General features: G+C 50.1%; 1 protein-coding gene across 23 annotated transcripts in view; it reads left to right on the top strand.

The window, feature by feature from the left end:
- herc2 (HECT and RLD domain containing E3 ubiquitin protein ligase 2) overlaps positions 1–21,762 on the top strand; it is a 228,445-nt gene that overhangs the window by 146,951 nt on the left and 59,732 nt on the right. For all 23 annotated transcript variants that reach the window (XM_090236518.1, XM_090236516.1, XM_090236507.1 and 20 more), the window contains 6 exons: positions 3,200–3,344; positions 5,010–5,235; positions 11,388–11,562; positions 11,757–11,928; positions 15,577–15,717; positions 15,908–16,099. In XM_090236518.1, the coding sequence (XP_090092644.1) occupies positions 3,200–3,344; positions 5,010–5,235; positions 11,388–11,562; positions 11,757–11,928; positions 15,577–15,717; positions 15,908–16,099 (1,051 nt within the window). The remainder of the gene's footprint in view (positions 1–3,199; positions 3,345–5,009; positions 5,236–11,387; positions 11,563–11,756; positions 11,929–15,576; positions 15,718–15,907; positions 16,100–21,762) is intronic.

Below are 21,762 nucleotides of genomic sequence, written 5' to 3'. Positions count from 1 at the left end.
GCCGTCATTGTTAATAAGAATTTGTTCTTAACTGACTTGCCTAGTTAAATGTAAAAAATACAATTAAAAAAATTACTGTCCATGGTCCTGGTTGATCCTGGTTGACGTGTCAACAACTATTTGCAAATGATGAGCAGTCATTTGTAGTCACACCAACTAGGCTACAGGGAAGACAGTCAGCAGTTCAAACACCAACTAGGCTACAGGGAAGACAGTCATCAGTTCAAACACCAACTAGGCTACAGGGAAGACAGTCAGCAGTTCACACACCAACTAGGCTACAGGGATGACAGTCAGCAGTTCACACACCAACTAGGCTACAGGGAAGAGAGTCAGCAGTTCACACACCAACTAGGCTACAGGGAAGAGAGTCAGCAGTTCACACACCAACTAGGCTACAGGGAAGACAGTCATCAGTTCACAGACCAACTAGGCTACAGGGATGACAGTCAGCAGTTCACACACCAACTAGGCTACAGGGAAGAGAGTCAGCAGTTCACACACCAACTAGGCTACAGGGAAGACAGTCATCAGTTCACAGACCAACTAGGCTACAGGGAAGACAGTCAGCAGTTCACACACCAACTAGGCTACAGGGAAGACAGTCATCAGTTCACAGACCAACTAGGCTACAGGGATGACAGTCAGCAGTTCACACACCAACTAGTCTACAGGGAAGAGAGTCAGCAGTTCACACACCAACTAGGCTACAGGGAAGACAGTCATCAGTTCACAGACCAACTAGGCTACAGGGAAGACAGTCAGCAGTTTACACACCAACTAGGCTACAGGGAAGACAGTCAGCAGTTCACACACCAACTAGGCTACAGGGAAGAGAGTCAGCAGTTCCCACACCAACTAGGCTACAGGGAAGACAGTCAGCAGTTCACACACCAACTAGGCTACATGGAAGACAGTCAGCAGTTCACACACCAACTAGGCTACAGGGAAGACAGTCAGCAGTTCAAACACCAACTAGGCTACAGGGAAGACAGTCAGCAGTTTACACACCAACTAGGCTACAGGGAAGACAGTCAGCAGTTCACACACCAACTAGGCTACAGGGAAGACAGTCAGCAGTTCCCACACCAACTAGGCTACAGGGAAGAGAGTCAGCAGTTTACACACCAACTAGTCTACAGGGAAGACAGTCAGCAGTTTACACACCAACTAGGCTACAGGGAAGACAGTCAGCAGTTCCCACACCAACTAGGCTACAGGGAAGACAGTCAGCAGTTCACACACCAACTAGGCTACAGGGAAGACAGTCAGCAGTTCACACACCAAGTAGGCTACAGGGAAGACAGTCAGCAGTTCACACACCAACTAGGCTACAGGGAAGACAGTCAGCAGTTTACACACCAACTAGGCTACAGGGAAGACAGTCAGCAGTTCAAACACCAACTAGGCTACAGGGAAGAGAGTCAGCAGTTTACACACCAACTAGTCTACAGGGAAGACAGTCAGCAGTTTACACACCAACTAGGCTACAGGGAAGACAGTCAGCAGTTCCCACACCAACTAGGCTACAGGGAAGACAGTCAGCAGTTCACACACCAACTAGGCTACAGGGAAGACAGTCAGCAGTTCACACACCAACTAGGCTACAGGGAAGACAGTCAGCAGTTCACACACCAACTAGGCTACAGGGAAGACAGTCAGCAGTTCACACACCAACTAGGCTACAGGGAAGACAGTCAGCAGTTCAAACACCAACTAGGCTACAGGGAAGAGAGTCAGCAGTTCACACACCTGTGAGTCAGCACCACACACAAGAATATAAACGCAACAATTTCAAAGATTTTATTGAGTTACTGGGTTGAAATAAATAAATTAGACCCTAATCTATGGATTTCACATGACTGGGAATACAGATATGTATCTGTTGATCACAGATGCCTTAAAAATAATGGGCCTTTGTGCATTCTAATTGCCATCAATAAAATGCAATTGTATTCATTGTCTGCAGCTTATGCCTGCCCATGCCATAACCCCACTGCCACCATGGGGCACTCTGTTCACAACGTTGACATCAACAAACCGCTCGCCCACACGACGCCATACACATGTTCTGAGGCTGTGAGGCCCGTTGGATGTACTGCTACATTCTCGAAAACGACGTTTTAGGCTTATGGTAGAGAAATTAACATGGATTTCTCTGGCAACAGCTTTGGTGGACATTCCTGCAGTCAGCATGACAATTGCACCTTCCCTCAAAACTTGAGACATCTGACGCATTGTGTTGTGTGACAAAACTGCACATTTTAGACCCCTTTTATTGTCCCCAGCACAAGGTGCACCTGTGTAATGATCATGCTGTTTAATCAGCTTCTCGATATGCTACACCTGTCAGGTGGATGGATTATCTTGGCAAAGGAGAAATGCTCACTAACAGGGATGTCAACAAATGTGTACGCAACATTTTAGAGAAATATGTTTTTTGTGCGTTTGTAACATTTCTGCTCATAAAACTTGGGACCAACACTTTACATGTTGTGTTTATATTTTTTGTTCAGTGTAAAATAACGTTTGATCGGTACCAGATAATTCTGTTCTGATTACAGAGATGAATAGCAGAGAAGGATAGGAAGATGTCATAACCTCTACCTCTTCGTCTTAGTTGTTGGGAAAGTGGTCAAAGTAGCTGCTTTGTTTCTAAAAGTGACTTTGTTTACAGTGAATAGAATGTTGGGAGAGATGATGTCACTCTGGAACCTTTTAGAATGCAGAGGAAATCCCATGAAAGTGGATGGAGGACAAAAAGTTTAATCGTTTAAAAAGTAGAAAATATATTCAAAAGTTGTAATTTACACACTTTCAAAGTTCGAAGGGTGTTTTTATCTTAAATGGTGTAAGAGGAGTAACATTGTAAAGAATAATAACAACTATAAATCCAAATGAATTCATACATTATCTCCAGTGTGGCTGCTGTCACAAGCCCCACTACTAAGTGCTGTAGCTTTCGCACATTAACAGCGCAGTCCCCTGAACAAGGGTAGGTGGTTACATTTAAAATCAAATCTTCATTTTTGCAAACTGTTTATGTCCCTCAAACTCTTAATCTGGACCTCAAAGCCAGTGGACACCAGGTGGATGCAATGAATTATCAGGTAGAAGAGAGAAGCAGCGCGGTAGGGCCCTGGTTTATGTGATGTTCTACCCAGGGATAAAGGTGAATAACTGTCTGTTTCTCAACCAGGGGTAAAGGGGACTACTTCCGTCTGGGCCACGGGACAGACGTCCATGTGCGTAAGCCTCAGATGGTGGAGGGGCTGAGGGGGAAGAAGATCATCCACGTGGCCGTGGGGGCGCTGCACTGCCTGGCTGTCACCGAGACCGGACAGGTGGGTACTGGCCTCCACGCCTCCGAGCTGTTCACAGGCTAGTTGTCAAGACACCAGGCTAGGCCTCTTCCACATCAGACACCAGGCTAGGCCTCTTCCACATCAGACACCAGGCTAGGCCTCTTCCACATCAGACACCAGGCTAGGCCTCCTCCACATCAGACACCAGGCTAGGCCTCTTCCACATCAGACACCAGGCTAGGCCTCTTCCACATCAGACACCAGGCTAGGCCTCCTCCACATCAGACACCAGGCAAACATGTCTGAAAAACTGTTTTTGCTTTGTCGTTATGGGGTATTGGGTGTAGATTGAGGGGGGAAAACTATTTAAACAATTTTAAAATAAGGCTGTAACGTAACAAAATGTGGAGAAAGTCAAGGGGTCTGAATACTTTCCGAATGCACTGTACCACCCATATTTATGTTTATTTATTTTCTCTTTTGTACTCTAACTATTTGCACGTTGTTACAACACTGAATATAGACATTAGGAATATTATTTTGGGACTTTTGTGAGTAATGTTTACTGTTCAATTTTTATTGTACATTTTACTTGCTTTGGTAATGTAAACATATGTTTCATATGCCAATAAAGCCCTTTGAATTGAATTGAGAGAGAGATGTTTTAAGGAGAGAAAGAGCTGACCTTAATGTCTTTGAGTTAGGGTTCTTAGAAGGAGAGGCTGAATTTCAAACAGAACACTTGGAGCACTCGGTATGCACATTCCTGAGTCTGTCCTGAGCTCACTGGCATGGGAAACTCTGATGGCCCAGAATAGTTGATAAAATGTTTCAAGTTTACTACCGCAAGCTTCGGGGGCGGACCCGGTTGATAGTTGATACAATGTTTCAAGTTTACTACCGCAAGCTTCGGGGGCGGGACCCGGTTGATAGTTGATACAATGTTTCAAGTTTGTTGTAGAGAGATGAATGCGATTAGAATTATTATAAATTAAATTAAGCTGTTCCATGAAAATGTGCATATGTAAATCATAACAGCGGTAGAAATTATCAATCAACTTTCATTCCACGTTAAACAGGTTGCCGACTCCTGGTGGAGATTATTACCGGCAACTTCACGAGCGTAACGTCTGAATCTGCGGGAGGAGGATTAATCCACACGTTTCTTCTGGTTATCTTGATCTCTGGCTCCCTCTTGAGTCATTAGTTGTCTTAAATATTTAATCAAACTGTCCACTTAAAGCATCAGACAAGCTCAGTGCAAATTGTTTTATTAAATATATAATGTGTGTCTATATATGGAAAAATACCCGTTTAGGAATTGAGGAAGAACAGACAACTCTCAGTCGGGGACAGCCCCAATATACTTGTACATATCTGGTGCAGTAGAGTAGGCATGTTGTTTTGTTCCTCTATCACAGTACGCGGCGGTGTCTGCCTACATGCTACAAGACACGTCGCGGGAGACGATGCTCGGAAATGGATCTAGAATTTTTGAACATTGATAAGTGGCAGGCAGTTAGGACGTCTTATTGTCTCAATGTTAATTTTGACCGAAACACTTGCAGACTCGAGTGAACTTCTGAACACGTCAGCAAGCGGATAAAGGGCTAAGTGTTCGGTTTCACATTCAGCTATAGAGATGTGAGAGAGGGAGACAGAGGTGTGTTAGTATCTGTAAGTGTATCTGTACTGTTCCACCAGGTGTTTGCGTGGGGGGACAACGACCATGGCCAGCAGGGTAACGGGACCACCACGGTGAACAGGAAGCCCACCCTGGTTCAGGGTCTAGAGGGACAGAAGATCACCCGTGTTGCCTGTGGCTCCTCCCACAGCGTCGCCTGGACCACCGTAGATGTCACCACCCCCTCTGTCCACGAGCCTGTCCTCTTCCAGACCGCCAGGGACTCTCTAGGGGCATCATACTTAGGTAACCTAACCCTAACCTCCTGTACAGCTAGTAACCCTAACCCTCCTCATACCTAGGTTACCTAACCTCTCTACAGCTAGTAACCCTAACCCTCCTCATACCTAGGTTACCTAACCTCCTGTACAGCTAGTAACCCTAACCCTCCTCGTACCTAGGTTACCTAACCTCTCTACAGCTAGTAACCCAAACCCTCCTCATACCTAGGTTACCTAACCCTCCTCATACCTAGGTTACCTAACCTCTCTACAGCTAGTAACCCTAACCCTCCTCATACCTAGGTTACCTAACATCTCTACAGCTAGTAACCCGAACACTAACCCTCTGCATACCTAGGTAACTGTATAACAGTATAATTTAATATACTTTTAAAGAAGACTTATAGCATGAAAAACACGTGGAATGTAGTAGGTGATGTGTCAATTAAATAATGTCTTTTTAAATTCCAGCACAAACATATCAATATGTATTTAATCTTTATTTAACCAGGCAGGTCAGTTAAGAACATATTCTTATTTTCAATGACGGCCTAGGAACAGTGGGTTAACTGCCTTGTTCAGGGGCAGAATGACAGATTTGTACCTTGTCAGCTCGGGGATATGAACTTGCAACCTTGCGGTTACTACAATGCTCTAACCACTAGGCTACCCTGCCGCCCCAATGATATGCTTCAGAAAAAATACTATACAAAATAATAACCCCCACGAATAATATAATTTCAATGTATTATTTTAACAAACACACACAAATATTCCATAAACATCACAATGACCCAATAACCTTATTTAACGTTTTGTTTTGGTTGAGTTCAAATTCAGTTTAGGCTATATTAGCCCATTGGGATGCGCCTAACCAGGAAATGATTCGTCCCGTCTTTTCCCATTTCGATTCCCATTCGTTTATTCAGTTCAAGTTCAGTTCATAGTCGTTTGACATTCAAATTACATTTCCCCCCCATAAAATAAACATTAAGCCGCCAGTGGATGATCTCTAGAAACAGTAAGGAGAAAAGGATGGATCTCACAGGAGATCGGAGCGCGCGTCCGTGTTCATTAAACATGTTCCGCGATCCCTTTTGTAAATCCACAACAAGGAAATAATCTGACAGGCCAGGAACACGATCGCAGTGCCAACAGGAAATCCAAACCACGGACTGCGCTCAGCAGGCGGGGAGTTTTCTTCTCGCGATTTGAATCTGATGCCGCTGAGGTTTATCGGTGTCTTCCAATCGCAGGTAGGCTATAGCAAAACACTCCTCTCTGGATGACCACCAAGCAACCTCAGAGATGCGAAGAAGAGTCTTCCTCCATCCAAGATGGCCGCCCAGTGGAAGTTCATGAAAGTAATCTAGAAAACAGCCCGTAAAGGCCCTTGGCTACCACAAGTTGATATGTATTGCCTTTTCATTCAACAGGGATCCTCCTGTACAGGATTCCTTGGAGTACTTTGAGTCCAATTTGACCTGGATGCTCACTGGAAGCTTCTTTGTTCTACCTAAGGTCACTGACCTCTTGGTCCTGAGCTTCAGCAATCTCAGCGAGAGAGGTGGGAAGGATAGAAAGACTGTGAGTGGTGGTGACAGCAATGCTACTTGGCTTGCTGATGGAGCCACTGCTCTGGACAGAAAATCAGGAACAATGTTTCTGATGGCCTTTCCGGTAACATAACCCTCGTACCGTGGTAATCTATCTCTCAGTACAGGAGCTACAACTGGTAGTAGATTCAGGGCTTTGAGTCAAGAGTCTAGATGGGGCTGGGAGTAGAGGTTACAAACCCCCTAACTACAAATTCATGGATTAGGATAGGACTCAGGTCTGGCTTGGATTAGGGTTAGGATAGGAATCAGGTCTGACTTGGATTAGGGTTAGGATAGGACTCAGGTCTGGCTTGGGTTAGGATAGGACTCCGGTCTGGCTCGGCTTGGGTTAGGATAGGACTCAGGTTTGGCTTGGGTTAGGATAGGACTCAGTTCTGGCCTGGATTGGGTTAGGATAGGACTCAGGTCTGGCTTGGGTTAGGATAGGACTCAGGTCTGGCTTGGGTTAGGATAGGACTCAGGTCTGGCTTGGGTTAGGATAGGACTCAGGTCTGGCTTGAGTTAGGATAGGACTCAGGTCTGGCTTGGGTTAGGATAGGACTCAGGTCTGGCTTGAGTTAGGATAGGACTCAGGTCTGGCTTGGGTTAGGATAGGACTCAGGTCTGGCTTGGATTAGGATAGGACTCAGGTCTGGCTTGGGTTAGGGTTAGGATAGGACTCAGGTCTGGCTTGGATTAGGGTTAGGATAGGACTCGGGTCTGGCTTGGGTTAGGATAGGACTCAGGTCTGGCTTGGGTTAGGATAGGACTCAGGTCTGGCTTGGGTTAGGATAGGACTCAGGTCTGGCTTGAGTTAGGATAGGACTCAGGTCTGGCTTGGGTTAGGATAGGACTCAGGTCTGGCTTGGGTTAGGATAGGACTCAGGTCTGGCTTGGGTTAGGATAGGACTCAGATCTGGCTTGGGTTAGGATAGGACTCAGGTCTGGCTTGGGTTAGGATAGGACTCGGGTCTGGCTTGGATTAGGGTTAGGATAGGACTCAGGTCTGGCTTGGGTTAGGATAGGACTCAGGTCTGGCTTGGGTTAGGATAGGACTCAGGTCTGGCTTGGGTTAGGATAGGACTCAGGTCTGGCTTGAGTTAGGATAGGACTCAGGTCTGGCTTGGGTTAGGATAGGACTCAGGTCTGGCTTGGATTAGGGTTAGGATAGGACTCAGGTCTGGCTTGGGTTAGGATAGGACTCAGGTCTGGCTTGGGTTAGGATAGGACTCAGATCTGGCTTGGGTTAGGATAGGACTCAGGTCTGGCTTGGATTAGGGTTAGGATAGGACTCAGGTCTGGCTTGGGTTAGGATCGGACTCAGGTCTGGCTTGGATTAGGGTTAGGATCGGACTCAGGTCTGGCTTGGATTAGGGTTAGGATCGGACTCAGGTCTGGCTTGGATTAGGGTTAGGATCGGACTCAGGTCTGGCTTGGGTTAGGATAGGACTCAGGTCTGGCTGTGATTAGGGTTAGGATCGGACTCAGGTCTGGCTTGGATTAGGATCGGACTCAGGTCTGGCTTGGGTTAGGATAGGACTCAGGTCTGGCTTGGGTTAGGGTTAGGATAGGACTCAGGTCTGGCTTGGGTTAGGATAGGACTCAGGTCTGGCTTGGGTTAGGATAGGACTCAGGTCTGGCTTGGATTAGGGTTAGGATAGGACTCAGGTCTGGCTTGGGTTAGGATAGGACTCAGGTCTGGCTTGGGTTAGGATAGGACTCAGATCTGGCTTGAGTTAGGATAGGACTCAGGTCTGGCTTGGGTTAGGATAGGACTCAGGTCTGGCTTGGGTTAGGATAGGACTCAGGTCTGGCTTGGATTAGGGTTAGGATAGGACTCAGGTCTGGCTTGGGTTAGGATAGGACTCAGGTCTGGCTTGGATTAGGGTTAGGATCGGACTCAGGTCTGGCTTGGATTAGGGTTAGGATCGGACTCATGTCTGGCTTGGATTAGGGTTAGGATCGGACTCAGGTCTGGCTTGGGTTAGGATAGGACTCAGGTCTGGCTTGGATTAGGGTTAGGATCGGACTCAGGTCTGGCTTGGATTAGGATCGGACTCAGGTCTGGCTTGGGTTAGGGTTAGGATAGGACTCAGGTCTGGCTTGGATTAGGGTTAGGATAGGACTCAGGTCTGGCTTGGATTAGGGTTAGGATAGGACTCAGGTCTGGCTTGGATTAGGGTTAGGATAGGACTCAGGTCTGGCTTGGATTAGGGTTAGGATAGGAATCAGGTCTGACTTGGATTAGGGTTAGGATAGGACTCAGGTCTGGCTTGGGTTAGGATAGGACTCCGGTCTGGCTCGGCTTGGGTTAGGATAGGACTCAGGTTTGGCTTGGGTTAGGATAGGACTCAGTTCTGGCCTGGATTGGGTTAGGATAGGACTCAGGTCTGGCTTGGGTTAGGATAGGACTCAGGTCTGGCTTGGGTTAGGATAGGACTCAGGTCTGGCTTGGGTTAGGATAGGACTCAGGTCTGGCTTGAGTTAGGATAGGACTCAGGTCTGGCTTGGGTTAGGATAGGACTCAGGTCTGGCTTGAGTTAGGATAGGACTCAGGTCTGGCTTGGGTTAGGATAGGACTCAGGTCTGGCTTGGATTAGGATAGGACTCAGGTCTGGCTTGGGTTAGGGTTAGGATAGGACTCAGGTCTGGCTTGGATTAGGGTTAGGATAGGACTCGGGTCTGGCTTGGGTTAGGATAGGACTCAGGTCTGGCTTGGGTTAGGATAGGACTCAGGTCTGGCTTGGGTTAGGATAGGACTCAGGTCTGGCTTGAGTTAGGATAGGACTCAGGTCTGGCTTGGGTTAGGATAGGACTCAGGTCTGGCTTGGGTTAGGATAGGACTCAGGTCTGGCTTGGGTTAGGATAGGACTCAGATCTGGCTTGGGTTAGGATAGGACTCAGGTCTGGCTTGGGTTAGGATAGGACTCGGGTCTGGCTTGGATTAGGGTTAGGATAGGACTCAGGTCTGGCTTGGGTTAGGATAGGACTCAGGTCTGGCTTGGGTTAGGATAGGACTCAGGTCTGGCTTGGGTTAGGATAGGACTCAGGTCTGGCTTGAGTTAGGATAGGACTCAGGTCTGGCTTGGGTTAGGATAGGACTCAGGTCTGGCTTGGATTAGGGTTAGGATAGGACTCAGGTCTGGCTTGGGTTAGGATAGGACTCAGGTCTGGCTTGGGTTAGGATAGGACTCAGATCTGGCTTGGGTTAGGATAGGACTCAGGTCTGGCTTGGATTAGGGTTAGGATAGGACTCAGGTCTGGCTTGGGTTAGGATCGGACTCAGGTCTGGCTTGGATTAGGGTTAGGATCGGACTCAGGTCTGGCTTGGATTAGGGTTAGGATCGGACTCAGGTCTGGCTTGGATTAGGGTTAGGATCGGACTCAGGTCTGGCTTGGGTTAGGATAGGACTCAGGTCTGGCTGTGATTAGGGTTAGGATCGGACTCAGGTCTGGCTTGGATTAGGATCGGACTCAGGTCTGGCTTGGGTTAGGATAGGACTCAGGTCTGGCTTGGGTTAGGGTTAGGATAGGACTCAGGTCTGGCTTGGGTTAGGATAGGACTCAGGTCTGGCTTGGGTTAGGATAGGACTCAGGTCTGGCTTGGATTAGGGTTAGGATAGGACTCAGGTCTGGCTTGGGTTAGGATAGGACTCAGGTCTGGCTTGGGTTAGGATAGGACTCAGATCTGGCTTGAGTTAGGATAGGACTCAGGTCTGGCTTGGGTTAGGATAGGACTCAGGTCTGGCTTGGGTTAGGATAGGACTCAGGTCTGGCTTGGATTAGGGTTAGGATAGGACTCAGGTCTGGCTTGGGTTAGGATAGGACTCAGGTCTGGCTTGGATTAGGGTTAGGATCGGACTCAGGTCTGGCTTGGATTAGGGTTAGGATCGGACTCATGTCTGGCTTGGATTAGGGTTAGGATCGGACTCAGGTCTGGCTTGGGTTAGGATAGGACTCAGGTCTGGCTTGGATTAGGGTTAGGATCGGACTCAGGTCTGGCTTGGATTAGGATCGGACTCAGGTCTGGCTTGGGTTAGGGTTAGGATAGGACTCAGGTCTGGCTTGGATTAGGGTTAGGATAGGACTCAGGTCTGGCTTGGATTAGGGTTAGGATAGGACTCAGGTCTGGCTTGGATTAGGGTTAGGATAGGACTCAGGTCTGGCTTGGATTAGGGTTAGGATAGGACTCAGGTCTGGCTTGGGTTAGGATAGGACTCAGGTCTGGCTTGGATTAGGGTTAGGATAGGACTCAGGTCTGGCTTGGATTAGGGTTAGGATAGGACTCAGGTCTGGCTTGGATTAGGGTTAGGATAGGACTCAGGTCTGGCTTGGGTTAGGATAGGACTCAGGTCTGGCTTGGATTAGGGTTAGGATCGGACTCAGGTCTGGCTTGGATTAGGGTTAGGATAGGACTCAGGTCTGGCTTGGGTTAGGATAGGACTCAGGTCTGGCTTGGGTTAGGGTTATAGACAAAGACTCGGAATGAGGCTGGGGTTTGGTGAAATACCACTTTTTGCGTCAAGTGATGAATATTAAATATTGAGTTTTTTTTGTATGTGTGTCCTGTGTATTCCAGGCGTCCAGTCAGACAGTGACTCCTCGGCGGTGAACAATAAGATGAGTGGCCACAGTAATGGAGTTAGACCCAACCGCCCCTCTCTTGCTAAAATACTACTGTCTCTGGATGGGAACCAGGCCAAGCAACAGGCCCTGTCCCATGTCCTCTCAGCCCTACAGATCATGTATGCCAGGTAAGACTCCTCTCAGCCCTACAGATCATGTATACCAGGTCAGACTCCTGATTGGTGCCCTAATTTAATGTGTGTTGTATTGGTGATGTCAGGGATGCTGTTATTGGTGCCCTGATTTAATGTGTGTTGTATTGGTGATGTCAGGGATGCTGTGATTGGTGCCCTGATTTAATGTGTTGTATTGGTGATGTCAGGGATGCTGTGGTTGGTGCCCTGATGCCAGCTTGTATGATGGTCCCCATGGAGTGCCCCCCCCCTGACTCCTCCTCAGCATCCAGCCCCTCTGAGTCAGAGGGACCCCCTGTTCCCACAGAGGTGGAGGAGAGGGTCAGCCCTAACCCCTGGCAGACAGACAAGAATGGAGAGGTGAGGAACACTAACCCCTAGTCCCCAACCCCTAGTCCCTACCCCCTAGTCCCTATCCCCTTGTCCCTACCCCCTAGTCCCTAACCCCTGACAGACAGACAAGAATGGAGAGAAGAGGAACCCTTGCCTCTACTGCCTAGCACCGACCCACTACTCCCTAGCCCCGACCCACTACTCTCTACTCCCGAGCCCCGACTCCCGAGCCCCGACTCCCGAGCCCCGACTCCCGAGCCCCGACTCCCTAGCCCCAACCCACTACTATCTACTCTCTACTCCCGAGTCCCGCCTCCCTAGCCCCGCCTCCCTAGCCCCGCCTCCCTAGCCCCGACTCCCTAGCCCCGACTCCCTAGTCCCGACTCCCGAGCCCCGACTCCCTAGCCCCGACCCACTAGTCCCTAGTCCCGACTCCCTAGCCCCGACCCACTATTCCCAAGCCCCGACTCCCAAGCCCCGACTCCCTAGCCCCGACCCACTACTCTCTACTCCCTAGCCCCGACCCACTACTCTCGACTCCCCAGCCCCGACTCCCGAACCCCGACTCCCTAGCCCCAACCCACTACTATCTACTCTCTACTCCCTAGCCCCGCCTCCCTAGCCCCGCCTCCCTAGTCCCGACTCCCTAGTCCTGACTCCCGAGCCCCGACTCCCTAGCCCCGACCCACTACTCCCAAGCCCCGACTCCCTAGCCCCGACTCCCTAGCCCCGACCCACTACTCTCTACTCCCTAGCCCCGACCCACTACTCTCTACTCCCTAGCCCCGACTCCCTAGCCCCGACTCCCTAGTCCCAAGCCCCGACTCCCAAGCCCCGACTTCCAAGCCCCGACTCCCTAGCCCTGACCCACTACTCTCTACTCCCTAGCCCCGCCTCCCTAGCCCCGACTCCCTAGCCCCGACCCACTAGTCCCTAGCCCCGACTCCCTAGCTCCGACTCCCTAGTCCCAACTCCCTGGCCCCGACTCCCTATCCCCGACTCCCTATCCCCGACTCCCTATCCCCGACTCCCTAGTCCCGACTCCCTAGTCCCGACTCCCTAGTCCCGACTCCCTAGTCCCGACTCCCTAGCCCCGACTCCCTATCCCCAACTCCCTAGCCCCGACTCCCTAGCCCCGAACCCCGACTCCCTAGCCCCGACCCACTACTCTCTACTCCCTAGCCCCAACTCCCTAACGCCTACTCCCTATCCCCGATCCACTACTCCCTAGCCCCGACTCCCTAGCCCCGACTCCCTAGCCCCGACTCCCTAGCCCCGACTCCCTAGCCCCGAACCCCGACTCCCTAGCCCCGACCCACTACTCTCTACTCCCTAGCCCCGACCCACAACTCTCTACTCCCTAGCCCCGACTCCCTAGCCCTAGCCCTGACCCACTACTATCTACTCCCTAGCCCCGCCTCCCTAGCCCCGACTCCCTAGCCCCGACCCACTAGTCCCTAGTCCCGACTCCCTAGCTCCGACTCCCTAGTCCCGACTCCCTGGACCCGACTCCCTAGCCCCGACTCCCTACTGCCTAGCCCCGACTCCCTAACCCCGACTCCCTATCCCCGACTCCCTACTCCCTAGCCCCTACTCCCTATCCCCGACCCACTACTCTCTACTCCCTAGCCCCGACTCCCTAACGCCTACTCCCTATCCCCGATCCACTACTCCCTAGCCCCGACTCCCTAGCCCCGACTCCCTATCCCCGAACCCCGACTCCCTAGCCCCGACCCACTACTCTCTACTCCCTAGCCCCGAACCCCGACTCACTAGTCCCGACTCCCTAGTCCCGACTCCCTAGTCCCGACTCCCTAGTCCCGACTCCCTAGTCCCGACCCAGTAGTCCCTAGTCCCGACCCCCGACTCCCTAGTCCCGACCCAGTAGTCCCTAGCCCCGACTCCCTAGCCCCTAACCCCTTACTCCCTAGCCCCGACTCCCTAGTCCCTAGCCCCTTACTCCCTAGCCCCGACTCCCTAGCCCCGACTCCCTAGCCCCGACTCCCTAGTCCCGACTCCCTAGTCCCTAACTCCTTACTCCCTAGCCCCTAACCCCCTACTCCCTAGTCCCGACTCCCTAGCCCCGACCCACTAGTCCCTAACCCCTACCCCCTAACACCTATCCCCTTTCCCAGGAGTTCCTAAAACTTTTTTTGGACTGCCGCTAGCCTAGCCGCTGGCCTCTGACCAGTAACTTCAGGAGCATAACAACAGCACCTGCGAAGGCCAGTGGCAGAAGGAGGAGGCGGGTCAGGAACAGGTTTATTTCTTCTGGTTAGGCTATCTTGATCTCTGTATCCCTCTTTAGTAATTTGCGTGTCTTCATTTTTAATCTCAGTGCTTAAAGAATCAGACCAGCTCAGTACATACAGGATAGTTGATTTATTAACACATAGGGTGCGTCTCTACATGAAAAAATACACGTAAAAAGAACATTGGACTCTCGGTCGACCAAGATGTTTCTTAGTACTAGTCCTCGGTTGCAACACCGAGTTCCAAACTGTCTCTGGAGGCAACGTCGGTACAAGAACTGTTTGTCGGGAGCTTCATGAAGTGGAAACGCTGTCTCTGGTGTGATGAATCACGCTTTACCATCTGGCAGTCCGACTGATGAATCTGGGTTTGGCGGATGCCAGGAGAACGCTACCTTCATAATGCCAATTGTAAAGTTTGGTGGGTGAGGAATAATGATTTGCGGATGTTTTTCATGGTTCGGCCTCTTAGTTCCAGTGAAGGGAAATCTTAACGCTACAGTTTACAATGACATTCTAGACAATTCTGTGCTTCCAACTTTGTGGCAACAGTTTGGGGAAGGCCCGTTCCTGTTTCAGAATGACTGGTTTGTCATGATCGGTGTGGAAGAGCTTGACTGGCCTGCACAGAGCCCTGACCTCAACCCCATCGAACACCTTTGGGATGAATTGGAACTCCGACAGTGAGCCAGGCCTTATCACCCCCAACATCAGTACCCGACCTCACCAATGCTCTTATGGCTGAATGGAAGCAAGTCCCCTCAGAAATGTTCCAACATCTAGTGGAAAGCCTTCCCAGAAGAGTGGAGGCTGTTATAGCAGCAATGTTCCAACATCTAGTGGAAAGCCTTCCCAGAAGACTGGAGGCTGTTATAGTAGCAATGTTCCAACATCTAGTGGAAAGCCTTCCCAGAAGAGTGGAGGCTGTTATAGCAGCAATGTTCCAACATCTAGTGGAAATCCTTCCCAGGAGAGTGGAGGCTGTTATAGCAGTAAAGGGGGAACCAATTCCATATTAATTAATACCATGATTTTGGAATGAAATGGTCAACTTTTGGTCATATAGTGTATTATGTGACTTGTTAAACACATTTTTACTCCTGAACTTATTTAGGCTTTTACAAAGGGGTTGAATATTTATTGACTTCAACATTTCATTTTTAATTATTTGTTTATTTTTTTTTAATTTCAGCGTTTCTCTCGCGACCCCATTTTCAAATCGTCGACCCACCACATTGTGTCGCGACCCCTAGTTTGGAGTCCCTACCCCTTAACTTCAAACCCCGGGGACTTTATTTATCCCCAATGTAGAATACCTCAGAGGATTGGCTCGTTAAGAAGACCTCAGAGGATTGGCTCGTTAAGAAGACCTCAGAGGATTGGATGGCTGATTAGATACATCTGCTCTTTGTTCTATCACCAGGTGACCTCCTCCGAGGATGCTGTCACCCCCTCGTCAGCTGTGACCCCGTCTACTGCTGCTTCCTCTCGACCTTTCATCCCGGTCACGGACGACCCCGGAGCCGCTAGCATCATCGCAGAGACCATGACCAAAACTAAAGAGGTGAGCTCTACCCCCCCCCCTCTCCCCTCCCAGTGACTGGCCCACCTCTCTCTAACCCTGGTTAGATGATGCTGTTAGAGGTCTCATCTTCTTGTCTTTACGGTACGATGAGTGTTTGGTTCCGTCAGTAATGGAACCTATAACCCTAGCGGTGCTATCAGTAAATGTTATTCTTGTGGTTCTCTTCCAGGACTCAGAGTGTCAGAATAAGACCGGGGCTCCAGAACCTCAGTACCTGGACGAGTTCACCAGTCTGCTGGTACCTGATGATACCAGGGTGATGGTGGACCTGCTGAAGCTGGCGGTGTCTGTTCGCTCTGGGGAGAAGGGCAAGGAGGTGCTGTCTGCTGTGCTGTCTGGGATGGGGACTGCCTACCCACAGGTAGAGTACACGAATGCATAGTAGGCACGGCAGGACGCGCGCGCGCACACACACACACACACACACACACAGATACGGACTAGAGCTGGGACGATAAACCGAAAATTACTTACATCGGTCATTTTCTGTGATTTTGCTACACAATGTTCATGTAGCTTGTTTTAAAACTGTTATTTGGTCGACAGTATTATATACATTATGTTGATTCCTGCTATGTAAGTATCTGCCTGTCCCTGTTTGGCAGTCGGCTAATCTCCCCACTGACATGGAGTAGAGATGTTCCTGACTCACTTCCTGTCCCCACTGTGACATGGAGTAGAGATGTTCCTGACTCACTTCCTGTCCCCACTGTGACATGGAGTAGAGATGTTCCTGACTCACTTTCTGCCCCCACTGTGACATGGAGTAGAGATGTTCCTGACTCACTTCCTGTCCCCACTGTGACATGGAGTAGAGATGTTCCTGACTCACTTCCTGTCCCCACTGTGACATGGAGTAGAGATGTTCCTGACTCACTTCCTGTCCCCACTGTGACATGGAGTAGAGATGTTCCTGACTCACTTCCTGTCCCCACTGTGACATGGAGTAGAGATGTTCCTGACTCACTTCCTGTCCCCACTGTGACATGGAGTAGAGATGTTCCTGACTCACTTCCTGTCCCCACTGTGACATGGAGTAGAGATGTTCCTGACTCACTTCCTGTCCCCACTGTGACATGGAGTAGAGATGTTCCTGACTCACTTTCTGTCCCCACTGTGACATGGAGTAGAGATGTTCCTGACTCACTTCCTGCCCCCACTGTGGCATGGAGTAGAGATGTTCCTGACTCACTTCCTGTCCCCACTGTGACATGGAGTAGAGATGTTCCTGACTCACTTCCTGTCCCCACTGTGGCATGGAGTAGAGATGTTCCTGACTCACTTCCTGTCCCCACTGTGACATGGAGTAGAGATGTTCCTGACTCACTTCCTGTCCCCACTGTGGCATGGAGTAGAGATGTTCCTGACTCACTTTCTGCCCCCACTGTGACATGGAGTAGAGATGTTCCTGACTCACTTCCTGTCCCCACTGTGACATGGAGTAGAGATGTTCCTGACTCACTTCCTGTCCCCACTGTGACATGGAGTAGAGATGTTCCTGACTCACTTCCTGTCCCCACTGTGACATGGAGTAGAGATGTTCCTGACTCACTTCCTGTCCCCACTGTGACATGGAGTAGAGATGTTCCTGACTCACTTCCTGTCCCCACTGTGACATGGAGTAGAGATGTTCCTGACTCATTTTCTGCCCCCACTGTGACATGGAGTAGAGATGTTCCTGACTCACTTCCTGTCCCCACTGTGACATGGAGTAGAGATGTTCCTGACTCACTTCCTGTCCCCACTGTGACATGGAGTAGAGATGTTCCTGACTCACTTCCTGTCCCCACTGTGACATGGAGTAGAGATGTTCCTGACTCACTTCCTGTCCCCACTGTGACATGGAGTAGAGATGTTCCTGACTCACTTCCTGTCCCCACTGTGACATGGAGTAGAGATGTTCCTGACTCACTTTCTGCCCCCACTGTGACATGGAGTAGAGATGTTCCTGACTCACTTCCTGTCCCCACTGTGACATGGAGTAGAGATGTTCCTGACTCACTTCCTGTCCCCACTGTGACATGGAGTAGAGATGTTCCTGACTCACTTCCTGTCCCCACTGTGACATGGAGTAGAGATGTTCCTGACTCACTTTCTGCCCCCACTGTGACATGGAGTAGAGATGTTCCTGACTCACTTCCTGTCCCCACTGTGACATGGAGTAGAGATGTTCCTGACTCACTTCCTGTCCCCACTGTGACATGGAGTAGAGATGTTCCTGACTCACTTCCTGTCCCCACTGTGACATGGAGTAGAGATGTTCCTGACTCACTTCCTGTCCCCACTGTGACATGGAGTAGAGATGTTCCTGACTCACTTCCTGTCCCCACTGTGACATGGAGTAGAGATGTTCCTGACTCACTTCCTGTCCCCACTGTGACATGGAGTAGAGATGTTCCTGACTCACTTCCTGTCCCCACTGTGACATGGAGTAGAGATGTTCCTGACTCACTTTCTGTCCCCACTGTGACATGGAGTAGAGATGTTCCTGACTCACTTCCTGCCCCCACTGTGGCATGGAGTAGAGATGTTCCTGACTCACTTCCTGTCCCCACTGTGACATGGAGTAGAGATGTTCCTGACTCACTTCCTGTCCCCACTGTGGCATGGAGTAGAGATGTTCCTGACTCACTTTCTGCCCCCACTGTGACATGGAGTAGAGATGTTCCTGACTCACTTCCTGTCCCCACTGTGACATGGAGTAGAGATGTTCCTGACTCACTTCCTGTCCCCACTGTGACATGGAGTAGAGATGTTCCTGACTCACTTCCTGTCCCCACTGTGACATGGAGTAGAGATGTTCCTGACTCACTTCCTGTCCCCACTGTGACATGGAGTAGAGATGTTCCTGACTCACTTCCTGTCCCCACTGTGACATGGAGTAGAGATGTTCCTGACTCATTTTCTGCCCCCACTGTGACATGGAGTAGAGATGTTCCTGACTCACTTCCTGTCCCCACTGTGACATGGAGTAGAGATGTTCCTGACTCACTTCCTGTCCCCACTGTGACATGGAGTAGAGATGTTCCTGACTCACTTCCTGTCCCCACTGTGACATGGAGTAGAGATGTTCCTGACTCACTTCCTGTCCCCACTGTGACATGGAGTAGAGATGTTCCTGACTCACTTCCTGTCCCCACTGTGACATGGAGTAGAGATGTTCCTGACTCACTTTCTGCCCCCACTGTGACATGGAGTAGAGATGTTCCTGACTCACTTCCTGTCCCCACTGTGACATGGAGTAGAGATGTTCCTGACTCACTTCCTGTCCCCACTGTGACATGGAGTAGAGATGTTCCTGACTCACTTCCTGCCCCCACTGTGACATGGAGTAGAGATGTTCCTGACTCACTTCCTGTCCCCACTGTGACATGGAGTAGAGATGTTCCTGACTCACTTCCTGTCCCCACTGTGACATGGAGTAGAGATGTTCCTGACTCACTTCCTGTCCCCACTGTGACATGGAGTAGAGATGTTCCTGACTCACTTCCTGTCCCCACTGTGACATGGAGTAGAGATGTTCCTGACTCACTTCCTGTCCCCACTGTGACATGGAGTAGAGATGTTCCTGACTCACTTCCTGTCCCCACTGTGACATGGAGTAGAGATGTTCCTGACTCACTTCCTGTCCCCACTGTGACATGGAGTAGAGATGTTCCTGACTCACTTTCTGTCCCCACTGTGACATGGAGTAGAGATGTTCCTGACTCACTTCCTGCCCCCACTGTGACATGGAGTAGAGATGTTCCTGACTCACTTCCTGTCCCCACTGTGACATGGAGTAGAGATGTTCCTGACTCACTTCCTGTCCCCACTGTGACATGGAGTAGAGATGTTCCTGACTCACTTCCTGCCCCCACTGTGGCATGGAGTAGAGATGTTCCTGACTCACTTCCTGTCCCCACTGTGACATGGAGTAGAGATGTTCCTGACTCACTTCCTGTCCCCACTGTGGCATGGAGTAGAGATGTTCCTGACTCACTTTCTGCCCCCACTGTGACATGGAGTAGAGATGTTCCTGACTCACTTCCTGTCCCCACTGTGACATGGAGTAGAGATGTTCCTGACTCACTTCCTGTCCCCACTGTGACATGGAGTAGAGATGTTCCTGACTCACTTCCTGTCCCCACTGTGACATGGAGTAGAGATGTTCCTGACTCACTTCCTGTCCCCACTGTGACATGGAGTAGAGATGTTCCTGACTCACTTCCTGTCCCCACTGTGACATGGAGTAGAGATGTTCCTGACTCATTTTCTGCCCCCACTGTGACATGGAGTAGAGATGTTCCTGACTCACTTCCTGTCCCCACTGTGACATGGAGTAGAGATGTTCCTGACTCACTTCCTGTCCCCACTGTGACATGGAGTAGAGATGTTCCTGACTCACTTCCTGTCCCCACTGTGACATGGAGTAGAGATGTTCCTGACTCACTTCCTGTCCCCACTGTGACATGGAGTAGAGATGTTCCTGACTCACTTCCTGTCCCCACTGTGACATGGAGTAGAGATGTTCCTGACTCACTTTCTGCCCCCACTGTGACATGGAGTAGAGATGTTCCTGACTCACTTCCTGTCCCCACTGTGACATGGAGTAGAGATGTTCCTGACTCACTTCCTGTCCCCACTGTGACATGGAGTAGAGATGTTCCTGACTCACTTCCTGCCCCCACTGTGACATGGAGTAGAGATGTTCCTGACTCACTTCCTGTCCCCACTGTGACATGGAGTAGAGATGTTCCTGACTCACTTCCTGTCCCCACTGTGACATGGAGTAGAGATGTTCCTGACTCACTTCCTGTCCCCACTGTGACATGGAGTAGAGATGTTCCTGACTCACTTCCTGTCCCCACTGTGACATGGAGTAGAGATGTTCCTGACTCACTTCCTGTCCCCACTGTGACATGGAGTAGAGATGTTCCTGACTCACTTCCTGTCCCCACTGTGACATGGAGTAGAGATGTTCCTGACTCACTTCCTGTCCCCACTGTGACATGGAGTAGAGATGTTCCTGACTCACTTTCTGTCCCCACTGTGACATGGAGTAGAGATGTTCCTGACTCACTTCCTGCCCCCACTGTGACATGGAGTAGAGATGTTCCTGACTCACTTCCTGTCCCCACTGTGACATGGAGTAGAGATGTTCCTGACTCACTTCCTGTCCCCACTGTGACATGGAGTAGAGATGTTCCTGACTCACTTCCTGTCCCCACTGTGACATGGAGTAGAGATGTTCCTGACTCACTTCCTGTCCCCACTGTGACATGGAGTAGAGATGTTCCTGACTCACTTCCTGCCCCCACTGTGACATGGAGTAGAGATGTTCCTGACTCACTTCCTGCCCCCACTGTGACATGGAGTAGAGATGTTCCTGACTCACTTTCTGCCCCCACTGTGACATGGAGTAGAGATGTTCCTGACTCACTTCCTGTCCCCACTGTGACATGGAGTAGAGATGTTCCTGACTCACTTCCTGTCCCCACTGTGACATGGAGTAGAGATGTTCCTGACTCACTTTCTGCCCCCACTGTGACATGGAGTAGAGATGTTCCTGACTCACTTCCTGTCCCCACTGTGACATGGAGTAGAGATGTTCCTGACTCACTTTCTGTCCCCACTGTGACATGGAGTAGAGATGTTCCTGACTCACTTCCTGTCCCCACTGTGACATGGAGTAGAGATGTTCCTGACTCACTTCCTGTCCCCACTGTGACATGGAGTAGAGATGTTCCTGACTCACTTCCTGCCCCCACTGTGACATGGAGTAAAATATTTACATTTCTAGCGATATTATTTTTAGTCCATATCGCCCAGCTCTAGCACCTCCCCCAAAAAGTAATCATTATCGCAAAACAATTGGTCCATTTATAGATCTGTGTCCGTACCACACAGCTCTAATACAGACACACAGCCATTGCTTACCCACAGGTGCTCTTTCATGTTTTGTTTTTCCAGTGCCTTTTGAAAAGGGTATTTCATGGTTGATTTGAACCGTTGAATATTGAAAATGTGTCTGTCTGTCCCTGT

The sequence above is a fragment of the Oncorhynchus mykiss genome, chromosome 5 (genome assembly GCF_057628025.1).
Source record: "Oncorhynchus mykiss isolate SJ-2025 chromosome 5, ASM5762802v1, whole genome shotgun sequence".
Classification (NCBI taxonomy): Eukaryota; Metazoa; Chordata; class Actinopteri; order Salmoniformes; family Salmonidae; genus Oncorhynchus; species Oncorhynchus mykiss.
Note: the sequence above shows the minus strand (reverse complement) of the source record. Positions and strands in the feature narration are given on the sequence as shown.